The sequence below is a fragment of the Helianthus annuus genome, chromosome 1, assembly GCF_002127325.2.
Source record: "Helianthus annuus cultivar XRQ/B chromosome 1, HanXRQr2.0-SUNRISE, whole genome shotgun sequence".
Taxonomy (NCBI): Eukaryota; Viridiplantae; Streptophyta; class Magnoliopsida; order Asterales; family Asteraceae; genus Helianthus; species Helianthus annuus.
In genome coordinates, this window is record NC_035433.2 from 101,861,890 (window position 1) to 101,875,561 (window position 13,672).

The 13,672-nt window shown below is 38.1% G+C and overlaps 2 protein-coding genes across 2 annotated transcripts; one reads left to right on the forward strand and one right to left on the reverse strand.

Annotated features, from left to right (window-relative positions):
• Positions 1 to 249: 249 nt before the first annotated feature.
• LOC110872769 (DNA topoisomerase 2) lies at positions 250 to 6,680 on the forward strand. Its single transcript, XM_022121650.2, has 15 exons — positions 250 to 955; positions 1,473 to 1,750; positions 1,836 to 1,902; positions 1,993 to 2,263; positions 2,347 to 2,543; positions 2,618 to 2,827; positions 2,894 to 3,121; positions 3,217 to 3,723; positions 3,813 to 3,946; positions 4,039 to 4,577; positions 4,661 to 4,710; positions 4,794 to 5,273; positions 5,367 to 5,609; positions 5,712 to 5,868; positions 5,961 to 6,680. The coding sequence occupies exons 1-15, from the start codon at positions 380 to 382 to the stop codon at positions 6,521 to 6,523; spliced, it is 4,500 nt and encodes a 1,499-aa protein (XP_021977342.1). The 5' UTR covers positions 250 to 379; the 3' UTR covers positions 6,524 to 6,680.
• Positions 6,681 to 10,233: 3,553 nt separating this feature from the next.
• On the reverse strand, positions 10,234 to 12,782 carry LOC110872777 (DNA-directed RNA polymerases II, IV and V subunit 11). Its single transcript, XM_022121657.2, has 7 exons — positions 12,498 to 12,782; positions 12,274 to 12,320; positions 11,588 to 11,651; positions 11,413 to 11,502; positions 11,022 to 11,100; positions 10,786 to 10,881; positions 10,234 to 10,476 (listed from the first exon to the last, which is right to left on the reverse strand). The coding sequence occupies exons 3-7, from the start codon at positions 11,638 to 11,640 to the stop codon at positions 10,444 to 10,446; spliced, it is 351 nt and encodes a 116-aa protein (XP_021977349.1). The 5' UTR covers positions 11,641 to 11,651; positions 12,274 to 12,320; positions 12,498 to 12,782; the 3' UTR covers positions 10,234 to 10,443.
• Between the last annotated feature and the right edge of the window lie 890 nt (positions 12,783 to 13,672).

Consider the following 13,672-nt stretch of genomic DNA (forward strand, 5'->3'; position numbering starts at 1 on the left):
CGAGCTTTTTCCGAGCTAAATCCGAGCGAGCTTCGAACGAGCTCCGAGCCGCGAGCTTTTTGAACAGCCCTAGATTTACCACTACACATGGTGTAAACAATACATAAAAAAACTGCTAAAAAAAGAAATTGTACAACAAATGCTGCAGAGTGTACAAACAATCATCCTGACACAACACATCCACTACCCTTTCCCAAATCCCCAAAATTCAAAAAATTTCACTCCATTTCCCGCTCACATTTCAAATTTCAAAACCCTAACACTCAAATCAACCCCATTACCGTTTGATTCCACCACCATTAAACCCCCTACCCTTCATCTTTCCACCATCTTCTCCATCTAAAGACACCATCTCTGTGTCTCACAACCACCACCCACCATGGCAACCGACCACCGTGAACCACTCCACTCAACCACCACCGACAACATCCCACCCACCACCAAACCCACCAAAAAAGCCGCAAGAACCATCGAAGAAACCTACCAGAAGAAAACCCAACTCGAACACATCCTCCTTCGCCCCGACACTTACATCGGCTCCATCGAAAAGCACGAACAAACCTTATGGGTCTGGGAAAACGACCAAATGGTCAAAAGACCCATCTCCTACGTCCCAGGCCTGTACAAAATCTTCGACGAAATACTCGTGAACGCGGCCGATAACAAGCAGCGAGACCCGAAGATGGACTCAGTGAAGGTGAATATTGATGTGGGGAATAATTTGATTAGCGTGTATAACAATGGTGATGGGATCCCGGTTGAGATTCATCAGGAGGAGAAGGTTTATGTGCCTGAATTGATTTTTGGGCATTTGTTGACGAGTAGTAATTACGATGATTCGATTAAGAAGACGACCGGTGGGAGGAACGGGTATGGGGCGAAGCTTGCGAATATTTTTTCAACTGAGTTTACGATTGAGACTGCTGATGGCAAGCGGAACCGGCGGTATAAACAGGTATGGATTTGTTCATATTTTGTGTTTGATTTGTAAAAATAGTGATGTGGGTTGGTAATATTTAGGGTTATTATTTGATTTATCTTAGGGCTAGTGATTTAGAGGGCCTTTTGATCTTTGTTTGATGATAAATAATGATGATAATGTGTTTTGGTAAGATTTAGGGTGTTATTAGTTTGATGTTGGTGCTTTATTGTGTATACTTTGGGTTTTTGTTTGATTTACTTTAGGGTTTGTGATTTAGAGGGCCTTTTGATCTTGGTTTTAACAAGCACGTTGTGCGTTGGGATGTTGTGTGTATCTCGTTATAGGTTGTAATTATGCGTTAATTCTAAGTTAAATCATACATATGTGGGAAAAGTTTATATACGAAAACTACATATATAACAACACTACTGAGCGAAAAGTTCGGGGGGTCGGGCGCCCCTCCCCGCCCCTTCTATACTTCGCCTCTGTTGAGAGTTATCTTGTTTGCTCACTGTTCTTGCTGCTGATTTGTGGCTTTATTTTGTTGTAGGTCTTTACAAACAACATGGGGAAGAAATTGGAACCAACTATAACAAAGTGCAAGAACAGTGAAAACTGGACAATGGTTTCATTCAAGCCTGATTTATCAAAGTTCGGCATGGAATGTCTAGAAGACGATGTTGTTGCTTTGATGAAGAAGCGTGTGGTCGACTTAGCAGGCTGTCTTGGAAAGAGTGTCAAAGTGGAACTAGACGGAAAACGCGTCCCACCTAAAACGTTTGAAGACTATGTAAAGCTTTATCTTCAACCATCAACTGATACCCTACGGTTAGTTTCAATATTGTTAGCCAATAATATGTCTTACCCTTTAGTTAAGTTGCTGGTATGATACTAATAATCTGTTATTTTATAGGATTTACGAGAAGGTTAATGAAAGGTGGGAGATTTGTGTTAGTATTGCCGATGGTCATTTTGAGCAGGTATATGTATTTACTTACTTTATAACTAGTTATGTAACGTATGTAACTTATGTTCATGCATTTTTTTTTCTTCAATTTTGTATTAATCAGGTCAGCTTTGTGAATAATATCGCGACAATCAAGGGAGGGACTCATGTCGACTATATAACCAATCAGATCGCTAATCACCTTGTGACTGTCGTAAAGAAACAGAACAAACACGCTAATCTCAAAGCCCATAATGTAAAGAACTACCTATGGGTGTTTGTAAATGCTCTTATCGATAACCCTGCTTTTGATTCACAAACAAAAGAGACGCTGACGATTAAACAAAGCAGCTTTGGATCAACATGTGAACTCTCACCCGAGTTCTTGAAGAAAGGTATGCAGATTCAACCAATTTTTTTTTTTTGGAATTTTGAATTGAGGAAGTTAAGTTTTTTTTAATTGTCATATGTTTTGCAGTGGCGAAATCTGATATTGTGAAACGAGTCGTCTCATGGGTACAGTTTAAACAGCAGAATGATTTGAAGAAAACCGACGGTAACAAAAGGGGAAAACTCAACATCCCTAAACTTGAAGAGGCTAATTTTGCTGCTACGAATAATTCGGATAACTGCACATTGATTCTGACAGAAGGAGATTCAGCTAAAGCTCTTGCAGTAAGTTTATCTTGTTCTCCAATAAACGTATGTTCACGTAAATGTGACATAACACAAACACTGTTTGGTTGCAGATGTCTGGATTATCTGTTGTCGGTCAAGATTATTATGGTGTGTTTCCGTTGAGAGGTAAGTTGCTGAATGTGAGGGAAGCAAGTCCTAAACAGTTGCAGGAAAACGCCGAAATTCAAAACATTAAAAAGATTCTCGGGCTCCAGCATGGGAAAATTTACGACAATGTGAAGTCTCTGCGATACGGGCATTTAATGATTATGGCTGATCAGGTGTGTATTAAAATCTTCACTTTATGTTTCTATAATATCTGGCTGACAAAACGTATTATGTTGTAGGATCATGACGGTTCGCACATCAAAGGGTTACTGATCAACTTTCTTCACTCGTTCTGGCCATCTTTACTAAAAGTTCCGGAATTCGTGTTGGAGTTCATTACGCCTATCGTCAAGGCCACTAATAAGAAGACGAAGAACGTTATATCGTTCTATACAATGCCTGAATACGAGGCGTGGAAGGAAAATCTTGGACACAAAGCAAGAGAATACAAAATAAAATACTATAAGGTTTGTTTATGCAAATTACGACTAATTATTGAATTAGGTATTAACCATACAAGCTGGTTATCAATTGTGATTCTAAAATGTTCATTATGTTTTAGGGGCTGGGAACAAGTAACGGCAAAGAAGGCGCAGAATACTTCGCTGATCTCGAAAAGCATAAGAAAGATTTTGTATGGGCCGATGACGAAGATGGTGATGCAATCGAGCTTGCCTTTAGTAAAAAGAAGATCGAAGCCAGAAAGAACTGGCTTCGGGCACTTCAGGCTGGTACCTTTTTTGATTCAAAGGAGAAACATATCCCGTATCGTGACTTCATCAACAAGGAACTCATTCTGTTTTCAATGGCGGATCTTCAAAGATCGATCCCGTCAATGGTGGATGGGCTAAAACCGGGTCAACGTAAGATTCTATTTTGTGCTTTCAAGAAGCCGATATTTCAGGAAGTTAAAGTTGCTCAATTCAGCGGTTACGTGTCTGAGCACTCTGCTTATCATCACGGTGAGCAGAGTCTAGTCAGCACCATTATCGGCATGGCCCAAAATTTCATCGGTAGCAACAATATTAACCTTTTTTACCCAAGCGGGCAGTTTGGTACCCGTCAAATGGTAAGATATACAGATGTATACTTATAGTTTTATACGTCTTCGTAATAAATTCTGGTATAAACATCATAGTTTAATGTTTTTATTTGCAGGGTGGGAAGGATCATGCAAGTGGCAGATATATCTACACTAAGCTTTCTCCGATCACACGCCATCTTTTTCACAAAGCCGATGAACTGTTACTTAACTACCTGAATGAAGATGGTCAATCCATTGAGCCTACATGGTACATATTATTCCTTTAAATTATGTTGGTCTGTTTGACTTTGTCCAAGTCGTAACGACTAATATACTTATGTATTATTGTTATTTTTACAGGTTTATTCCGATCATACCGATGGTATTGGTAAACGGAAGTGAAGGAATAGGAACCGGGTGGAGTTCATTTATCCCGAATTATAATCCACGTGATATCATTGCTAACCTGAAACGTTTATTGAATGGTGAACAAATGGTGCCGATGGATCCGTGGTATAAATGGTTCAAGGGAACTATTCAGAAGACAACGTCGAAGGATACCGGATACACCACTGTCGGCGTTTTCGAGGAAAACGAGGACAACAATTCGTTGAATATCACCGAGTTGCCGATTAGACGGTGGACTCAAGAATATAAGGAGTTTTTGGAGGCTGCTTCGCTTTCAGGGAAGGACAAGGAACCGTTCATTGAGGAATACAATGCGCATAATGATGACACGACAGTGCATTTTGAAGTTGTTATGACGGCAAATCAAATGAACAAAGCGAAAGAGGAGGGGCTGTTGAAGAAGTTTAAGCTAACGACTACTTTAAGCACAAGTAACATGCATCTGTTTGATGCTAACGGTGTGATTAAGAAGTATGATACCCCTGAACAAAGTAAGTTTGACGATAGCATAAGAAAACCGTTGTTTTGTATTCTTTTTTGGTTTATTGGCCGCTCATTGTTGTTGTGATTGCAGTTCTTGAGGACTTTTTCCACCTTCGTCTTGACTATTACGAGAAGCGGAAGGTAAGTTTAAGCAAAAACGTAATCCAGCATTCGTTAATACCATTTTGATTTTTCTCTAATATAACTGTGGCTATGTACGACAGAACGCTCTGCTTCATGAGCTTGGAAAAGCATCTTTGCAGCTGGAAAACAAAGTGCGGTTTATCCGCGAAGTTGTGGAAGGAACGCTTGTTGTAAGCAACCGAAAGAAGGCCGACTTGTGCGCTGAACTGAAAGTCAAAGGCTACACGCCTTTACCAAAAGAAGCTGTTTTGGAAGCATCGATTGCAGGGGCAGTTGACCATGTTGAAGGAAGTGAAGAAACCGAAGAGGGTTCAGAGGAAGAAACTGCTGAGATGGCTGTGGAAGAACAAAAGCCGTCTGCCGGGACCGCAAGTAAAACGATCCCTGGAACCGAATATGATTACTTGCTGTCAATGGCTATTGGAACGTTGACGTATGAGAAGATGCAACAGCTGTGGCATGAAAGGGATACAAAGAAGGCCGAGTTCGATGAACTTACGAACACACCTTCGAAGTCTTTGTGGTTGAGGGATCTTGATTCTCTTAATAACCAACTCGATGTATGTTTCGGTTTTCATAAAAAAGTTGTATTTCTCTCTAGGATTTTTTTTTTTTTGAAGTTTTAATCTTTTTATTTTTTGTTGTGTGATCAGGAACAAGACAAGAGAGACGCGAAAGATGAAGCGGAAAGACGGAAACAACAAGAAAAGGCGAGGGCGAAGGGTCCTGGAGGTGGTAGAAATGCTAGAAAACCTGCTCGAAAGGCAGTTACTAAAAAACCAAGTGCCACGTCAGCAGTTGTTATCGAACCCATGGACACGTCAGCTAACGATGTTCCTGTTCCTAAACCACGAGGCAAAGCCGCAGGCCAAAAGAAAGCGCCTGCTAAGGGCAAAGTAAGAGTCATCATAAACTTCATAATTTCATGATTTTGGATTTTGTGTCGCAATGTTGTTTGTTACATGTTACGATGTTAAACCGTTTATATCGGTGATCAGGGGAAAGCTACTTTGGTAGATGAAGACGATGACGAAATCCCTTCACTCGCAGAGCGTATGGCTCAACAAAACTTGCATTCTGTTCAGGATGGTGAAATCGTCGAGCTGGAAGATCGATTAGCTAAACATAACATTGAATCATCTCCTGATCAAGAAGGTAAAACCATATTTATATCTTATTATTAATAAATTCTTTTAGCATGTAACTATGTAAAGTTTGTAATTAACATTAATGAAAAAAAATAACAGAAGTTCCCAAAAAGAAAGCACCTGCTAAAAGACCTGCTGCTGCCAAGAAGAAGGCCACCACCATCATCTCTGATGACGAAAACGAAGAGGATATTGACTTGAGCGACGATTCTGACTTCGAAGTTCTAGTAGCACCACCTGAGGAGAAAAAGAAAGGCGGTCGCAAACCGGCTGCAGCCAAGCCTCCAGCAGCAGCAGCAACCAAGAAAAGAGGGGCGGCTGCTGGTGCAGCCGCGAAGACGTCAAAACAAACTGGTGGACAGAAGCTGATTACTGAAGTGTTGAAGCCAGTGGTGGAAGCATCACCTGAGAAGAAGGTGAGGAAGATGAGGCCGTCGCCGTTTAACAAGAAAAGCGGGTCTGTGTTGAACAAGAAAGGGGAGGAGGAGAAAGAAGAGGACGAGATGGTTGTTGGAGAATCGAGCGGTGAAGTTGGTGCAAAAGCGAGGCCGCAAAGGGCTAACAGAAAGAAGATGACGTATGTGATCAGTGATTCTGAGGAAGAGGATGAAGAGGTTGATGATGAGGCGTCTGAGGATTCTGATTTTGATGATGATGAGTGAGTAAAACTTGAAGTTGAAGTGGAGGGAAATTTGTACTTGTTTTCCTTAACTTGTGTTGTTGATGGATTGTGTAACTTTTTAGTAGGTTAAATTTTGTAGATCCAATGCTTTTGGACTACCAACTGCATCTTTATTCTATCAAAATGACTTTGCAAAATTTTATAACTAAAAAAACTTAAAATTTACAAGGCTTGCAAATATCACAGTTATAAAAATTATTTACTTATTATTCGTGTTTCATATAAGCAGTTGGCTTGTATAAAACCTCAAGTTGATTTTGTAATATTAACTTATTTGTTGGGTTGCATATTGCCCATCTTGTATGAAGATGTTATTAACTTGTTATTTAAGTATTTTGTAAAAAACACATTAAATTTGAGTTAAACGAGCCACTTCATCGAACCTTGAGTTGGAAGCGAGCCGAATACAAGTTTAGCTTCTAAATCGGTTTGAAAATCGAGTCAAAGTTGCTCGAATCACATTATTACTAGTCTTCCTAACCCGAATAGTTTTGTTAAAAATCCTATATGTAATCCGACCTGTTGTGTTATAACTTGTGGGAAAAAGAAATTAAAAATGGAATCATAATTTAAAAACATCCGCATCATAAATCATCCACTAGATCTTTTCTTTATTTTTTAAATGTGTTAACAAAAATCTGATTATGAACTTCATGAATACTTGAAACAAAATCCAAATTTATCAATCAAGATGGTTCAATCAAATAAACCAGAAATAAAGACTTGAATACTAAATACAAAATCTCAAATAAAATAGAATCAATTATACGGTAGGAAGGTTTGAGTTCTTCAATGGAGACCTAAGTTCAATGCCACACTTGTGTCACTTTAGTGGATTATGTAATGATGGATAAAGCCTAGCCTCATTGCAGAGGTGCCAGGTTCTATCCTGAGTCGACCCGGGTTTTCGTCCCACAGTGTGTTACGCCAGAGAGTGTTCAGCTCCTATGGTGGCACAACGGCTGTCAAGTGGCAGGCAGCGGTATGGTTTCTCAGGGAAATGCTCAAGCCAAACTCTCAAGTCAGCATGAATCCAGTTAAAACAATATAGTCTGACCGGGATGAGTCAACGGACCTCTCCAATTTAGAAAGTACGATACCCAAATACAAGAAATTCCTCTATCTTTGAAAAAAATTACCACCTTATCCATTTGTTTCTCACTCCAAAACGTAAGGTGCAAATGAAATCCTTTACTTAGATATTTTTTTTTCAACAAGCAACATGGCCCATCAAGTCATTGTTTTATCCTCTCTATATTCAAAAAAGCCAACTCAAACATCCTCCACCCACCCACCCTACCCCACCACCCCTCTCAACTGTTGAAATGATCAAACATACCATAAAATACCCAAAACCTTCAACCATTAAACCTTTGACACCAAACCCATATGGCATCCCTCTCAATAAGCCCCTCATTCCACACACTAAGATCAAAGACCACAATTCAAGATGTTGTCAACCCCATGAACCACCGGACCAGACCTACCTTTGTGGCTTGCCAAACCCGAGTTCCATTCGATCCACCGACCGATCAAGCGAAAGGGGGCAAGGAGAAGAAGCAAAGTATGATGGAGGTTTTTGTGGGTGTAAAGAAGCTTGGTAGAGGGTTTAAAGAAAGCTTGAGCCCAAAACGCAAAGGGGATTGGAAGGATTTGGTACTCATGAGTTTATCATTTGCTATTTATGTTTATATATCTCAAAAAATTGTATGTGCTTATTGTGCATGGATGCATGTGTTTGAACACCATTGGTAGCTTACTTAGATCCATCAAGAAAATGGTACAACTTGTAAAGAACAAGACATGATTGTTTAGTCATAAGTTGATAACAAGTAATTTTGGTGTTTTATATGCATTCATTTCTTTAAATGTAGCAATGATGTTTATAATATAAAGTTATTTAGGATCTTTATTGTCACTTTATTTTCAAGGTCAGAAAAATAAAAAAAATGAAATATAAAATTTGATTCTAACATACCTTTGCCCAATAAAATTGGTATAATTCATGGTACATAATAATTTATAATATTACAAATTTTAAGAAATATATCAAGAAACTATTAACCTACACAAAGGGAACTTATGCTTGAAATTCTTATATAAAAAAGTCAACAATAAGATCATGTACAAGTTTTGACTTCATCTATGCCCCAATGTTGGTTAAAAGCATAATGGATCGTTCAAGAAAGCGACCACCAACACCAAGAATGGGGTTCTGATGATTGAATCCATGGTCCAGAAACATGGATCCGCTATTAATTTTAAGAAGTTTTCCCGAGGGCCGAAAGAACCTAGAGCGACGGTTTATGTGAATGAGATGATCGAGTTGATAGAAACAAGTGTGTCCACACTAGCATGAGGAGTTAACTAATTTGTTTTAAGATAATTAAAATATGTAGTTTTGATTTTTAAATTATTTATGACGTCATCTGGTTTTCAAAACTAGTCCAACTAATAGGGTGCTATGCAACAAGTTGGATAATTGGTCCAGTTATGAAAATCATGATGAGACCATGTTTAATGGTTCAAGCCCCTAACAAGGGTTTTCCGCCATGTGAACGCCAGATCAGCAAAGACATTTTGAAGCAAAAATGGGTGTAATAACTCGAGCCCCTCCAACGATTACCTAATTATTTTTTTAAAACAAAATCAGCCAATAGTGGAGGTGAATGGCGTAGGAGTGTGTGAGCAAGAAGACTTGATTGAGAAAACGCCTTGGGCATTTCAAGCCCCAAAAACACCCGACGGGTAGGTGTTGCATAGCATGAAAGGGCGTAAATGGGGGATTACACGCCCCATTACGCATGGTCTGACACATCAAATACATTATATAGACCCAAAGCGTGCTTTTAATACTCCAAAGTTCCTAAACTGTTCTATTCGAATTATTGAATTATCATAATATTTATATACTTTTGTAATATATATTTAACACGTTAATTATTTATAAAATTGTTTTGTAATCTTCAATGCTCATTTTGCTTCTTCTAGTGACACGAAAATGGGTTATTTTTAACAAATGTTCTGCGGCACACACCATGTTCAGTCATAGTTCTTGCAATCATCAAAAGACACCAAATGCATGAATGCAGTGCAGCAATCATATTCATAGCAGGAAAAGGTGCTTGTGAAGCACTAGCTTCTGCGGTTCGGGTCACATGACACACTGAAGTAAGAGTAACTGTCATAAGATTCCTATTGGACACGAAAGGAACCAATGTGTCATCAAGGATAACAAAGGCCAGAGCCAACACAGCAGATCTGAAGCAAGACCATGAGTATTTTGCTGAGTTTTATGACCGACCCGTCAATACCCTTCTAACCAACAAGATCAGGTTAAATACAACTCGAGCTCTTCAAGAGGTAAAAGCCACAAAACCTGTGGACGCTGGATTCGAACGTGATTACCTGAGACCTCTTAAAAAACAAACTGCACCTTAAGCTCTTACCACTACACCGCCCCATTATAGGTTCCATTTATGTTCTTATCTCTCGGTGGCAATTTTGACCCATTTACATACTTATTTAAGTGTTCAAATCGTTTCATGTGTTATACCTAACAGGTCACCTGATTCAAACAGTTCAACTATTACTTGATAAATATGAACTTTTGTAAAAAATATGATGGTCAACAGTCAACACAGAATACGAAAAGTACAATAAGCTTCTAACTGAAAGCACATATAAGTATAAACTATAATACGAAAATTACGATAAGCTTTTAACTGAAAGCACATATAAGCACAAACTATTCAAACCCAAGTTTTTGACTTACAGAATCGATCATAGAAACACATGACTTCGGTTGCAGGAGTCGACATCAACATAACATACCGAAATTAAATAGTTCATAATTTGTGATCAAACATTCTAAGATTACGCTACGCCTAATTAAAATCATCAGTACTCCCCAGAAACCCTTGCCACCTCAGCCTGCAAGAACGGAATGTAGCAGGTATTTAAAATGAAAAATTCATAAATAAGTACTGATTAAACAGAAAACACAAATCAATTAAGTAGGTCATCAGATAAAGTGCACAATGCTCAATCGAACTTTATATTGTTTCACGAATTCAGTGTTGCTTTGCACTGTGATTTTACACCAAGTCTCCAATAAACCGAGCTGATCAGGGCGATCATTGAATGTAGCTTACATAAATAATAAATTCTCATTGTTGAACCACACATTTGTCGTATAACTTTAACAGCTAAAGAAAGAGTAGAAAAGAAAGGAAGGCATACCTCAAATACAGCCTTGAGATGATCAAGTTCTTTGTCGAGATCATTGATAGCCAGATTATAGGCCTGCATTGGAGAAGACTGGCTAGTTGTGTGGACCTGCAATATTAATGCCGGTTAAATCATGGTTGTACTTATACTCCAAGCGGCAATAACATACCCAAACATGTCAAGTGGGTTGAACAGGTCAAAGTCATACAAAGTGTATCATAATGCATAAAAAACCCTAGAATACTTACACGAACAATAATTTTGTACTGAAGAGGGTGAGGAAGCTTGTAACCAGCAAACAGAACATTCCCATCTCTGTGCAACTGCCTGTTCATAGTACAACCTTGGTTTTAAAAAGCAACGAGGTCTAAAACCGAGGCGCGAAGCGCAAAAGCGGCAGGCTTTTTGTACCCGACGCGCAAAGTGATTATATAAGTTTTTATATATATCCCATAACTTTTTAGCATCCCTTATCCAAAATATAGCTATAAATAAGGTTTATATATGATTTTACCTACAAGTACAAGCCAAAAAACCTATTGTACAACGGTTTGATGCTTAAAAACAACATAAAAACACCCTATGTACATGAGGCGCGCGCCTCAGGACAGATAAGGATTGAGATAATTGGTTGCTTACATGCGAACAATGTTTCCTATAGTGTGATCTTCTCTCTCGATAGTGAAAGAAGCTGCATTTATGATCTTAGTGTCTCTTTCATAGGAAACCCTAGAAATCCATTCGTTACAAAACACAGTCAGCACGGGGACTAAAATAACATAAAGGCTATGTATAACATTAAAAAAAAGTTTACTTCTTTGTGCCCTCCGGAACAACGAATCGCTCGTAACGATCTGGTGCATTCATGGCTCTCTCCTCTGAAGAAAAAAAAAGACAGATAATCTTCTAAATGTATACACACCACCGGCAAAATCCATAACAACCCCCAAAAGAAAAACCAAAATTTATGACTCCAACACTCAAATGCAGTAAGAGGGTGTTTGGGGTTGAGTTTTGAAAGAGATTTTTAGATTATTGAGTTTTGAAATCGTAAATAATCAGTTTTGAGTGTTTGGGTAAAAAAATTTAAAAAATTGATTATTTGCGTTTAGAAAGTTACAAAACGCAGTTTTCCAAAAGCAACTCCCCCCTACTGCAACAAAACACAGTTTTCCAAAAATTGATTATTTGCGTTTAGAAAAGGATTTTCACTTGTTTATTTTTTTAAATATATATTTGCCAAACACTCAAATAGTTGATTATCTGATTATTGTGATATCAAGCAACATAATCAAATCCAAACACTATCCACAGTTAATTATCTGATTCTGATTATTCAAAAAGCATAATCTATTTTCAAAACTCAACCCCAAACACCCTCTAATAGAAACAACAATCCCTAAAATTCATAAACTCCTAACTAAACCATTAGAAAATAGAAAAAAAAATATTCAAAATATTAGGGTTTATAAAGAAACCAAAGACAATACTGAAGATTACCTCAAAATCACAAATACAGAATGCGGTGCAACTTGAAGCGGCTAAACCTGCAACAGAAAACGTAAACGAATTTATAGATGTCGAAACCTAAACTAAACCCTAATTTTCATCCGGTTCAGTTTCAAACCGAACATATTTTAACAACACAATTTAGTTTCCACAAGCACAAAATCTAAAGAAGAAGTGAAGGTTCTTGACTAGATTCTTGAAGACGAACGACTCACCTAATCACTGGATTCTCCAAGACAGAGAGGAGTGGCCGAGCCGAGATTATGCGGATATCCGATGTCTTATGGGCTAAATGGTCTCGGTTTGGGCACAAACCGGTTTTGATTTATAAACCAAACCGGTTTGTTTTGGATTGGACTCAAAATGGTTTGGCTCAAACCGATTCGGGTTGAGAATCAACATTAGGGTTGAAAAACCTAACTCACTCAAACCAATTTGGATCGGGTTGAAATCGGTTTGGCTAAAGAAATTGGTTTTTTCATACAAATTTTTTTAGCTCCTCAAAACGGTTCAGACTCAAACTGATTTATACATAGAAATCTCGAACCGGGCTTAAATCGTCGGGCTGATACGAGGCCCAAACCAGTTTTCTTAACAGGTTGTATCAGTTCCCTAACCGTTATTTTGTACATCTATAGTAGACTATCAACGTGTGTAAAACTCGGTTTGGGCCCAAACCAGTTCGATTTATAAACCATACTGATTTATTTTGGATTAGACTCAAACACGGTCGGTTTCGGTGCGTTCGTTATAGCAAAGAAAAATAAAAGTTAAAAAAAACGTTCAAAAGAGTATCGACGCGTTCGTTAGAAAAACTAAACTAAAGAAAAATTCACCACACTCGTTATAGCAAAGAAAAAGAAAAGTTAAAAAGTATGTCAAACGGTATTAACGTGTTCGTTAAAAAAGCTATTTAAGGGTAGAAAAGTAATTTGGTTAAAGTAAAATAAAAAAATACAAGAGTTAAACTACATGGGTTGATAATGAAAAAGTTTACACTAAATAACGAAATAGACTAAATGACAAAAAAACATTATTTATTTTCTTATACTTTATATAGAGATAATTATAACTAATTCTATTTGTTATTTTATTATAACTAGAATTACCACCCCGCCGCAATGCAGCGGGGATGCGTTAGTTATATATGATATTAGATGAAAGGCAAATGTTTCTTACATGACCGCGAGCCTGTGTGTAAAACATAGAAAATAATAACTGAGCCGATCTATGACCCACATATTGCAACAGCCCTATCAAACGGAGAAAAATAGACGTGTTGTCACGGGTCTGTCAAACATGATAAAGTAGATGAAAAAATGTTGAACTCCACACGCACGTTGTGGCATGTTAACTCGGAAAATCTAGAACGAAACGTTAAACACAAAAC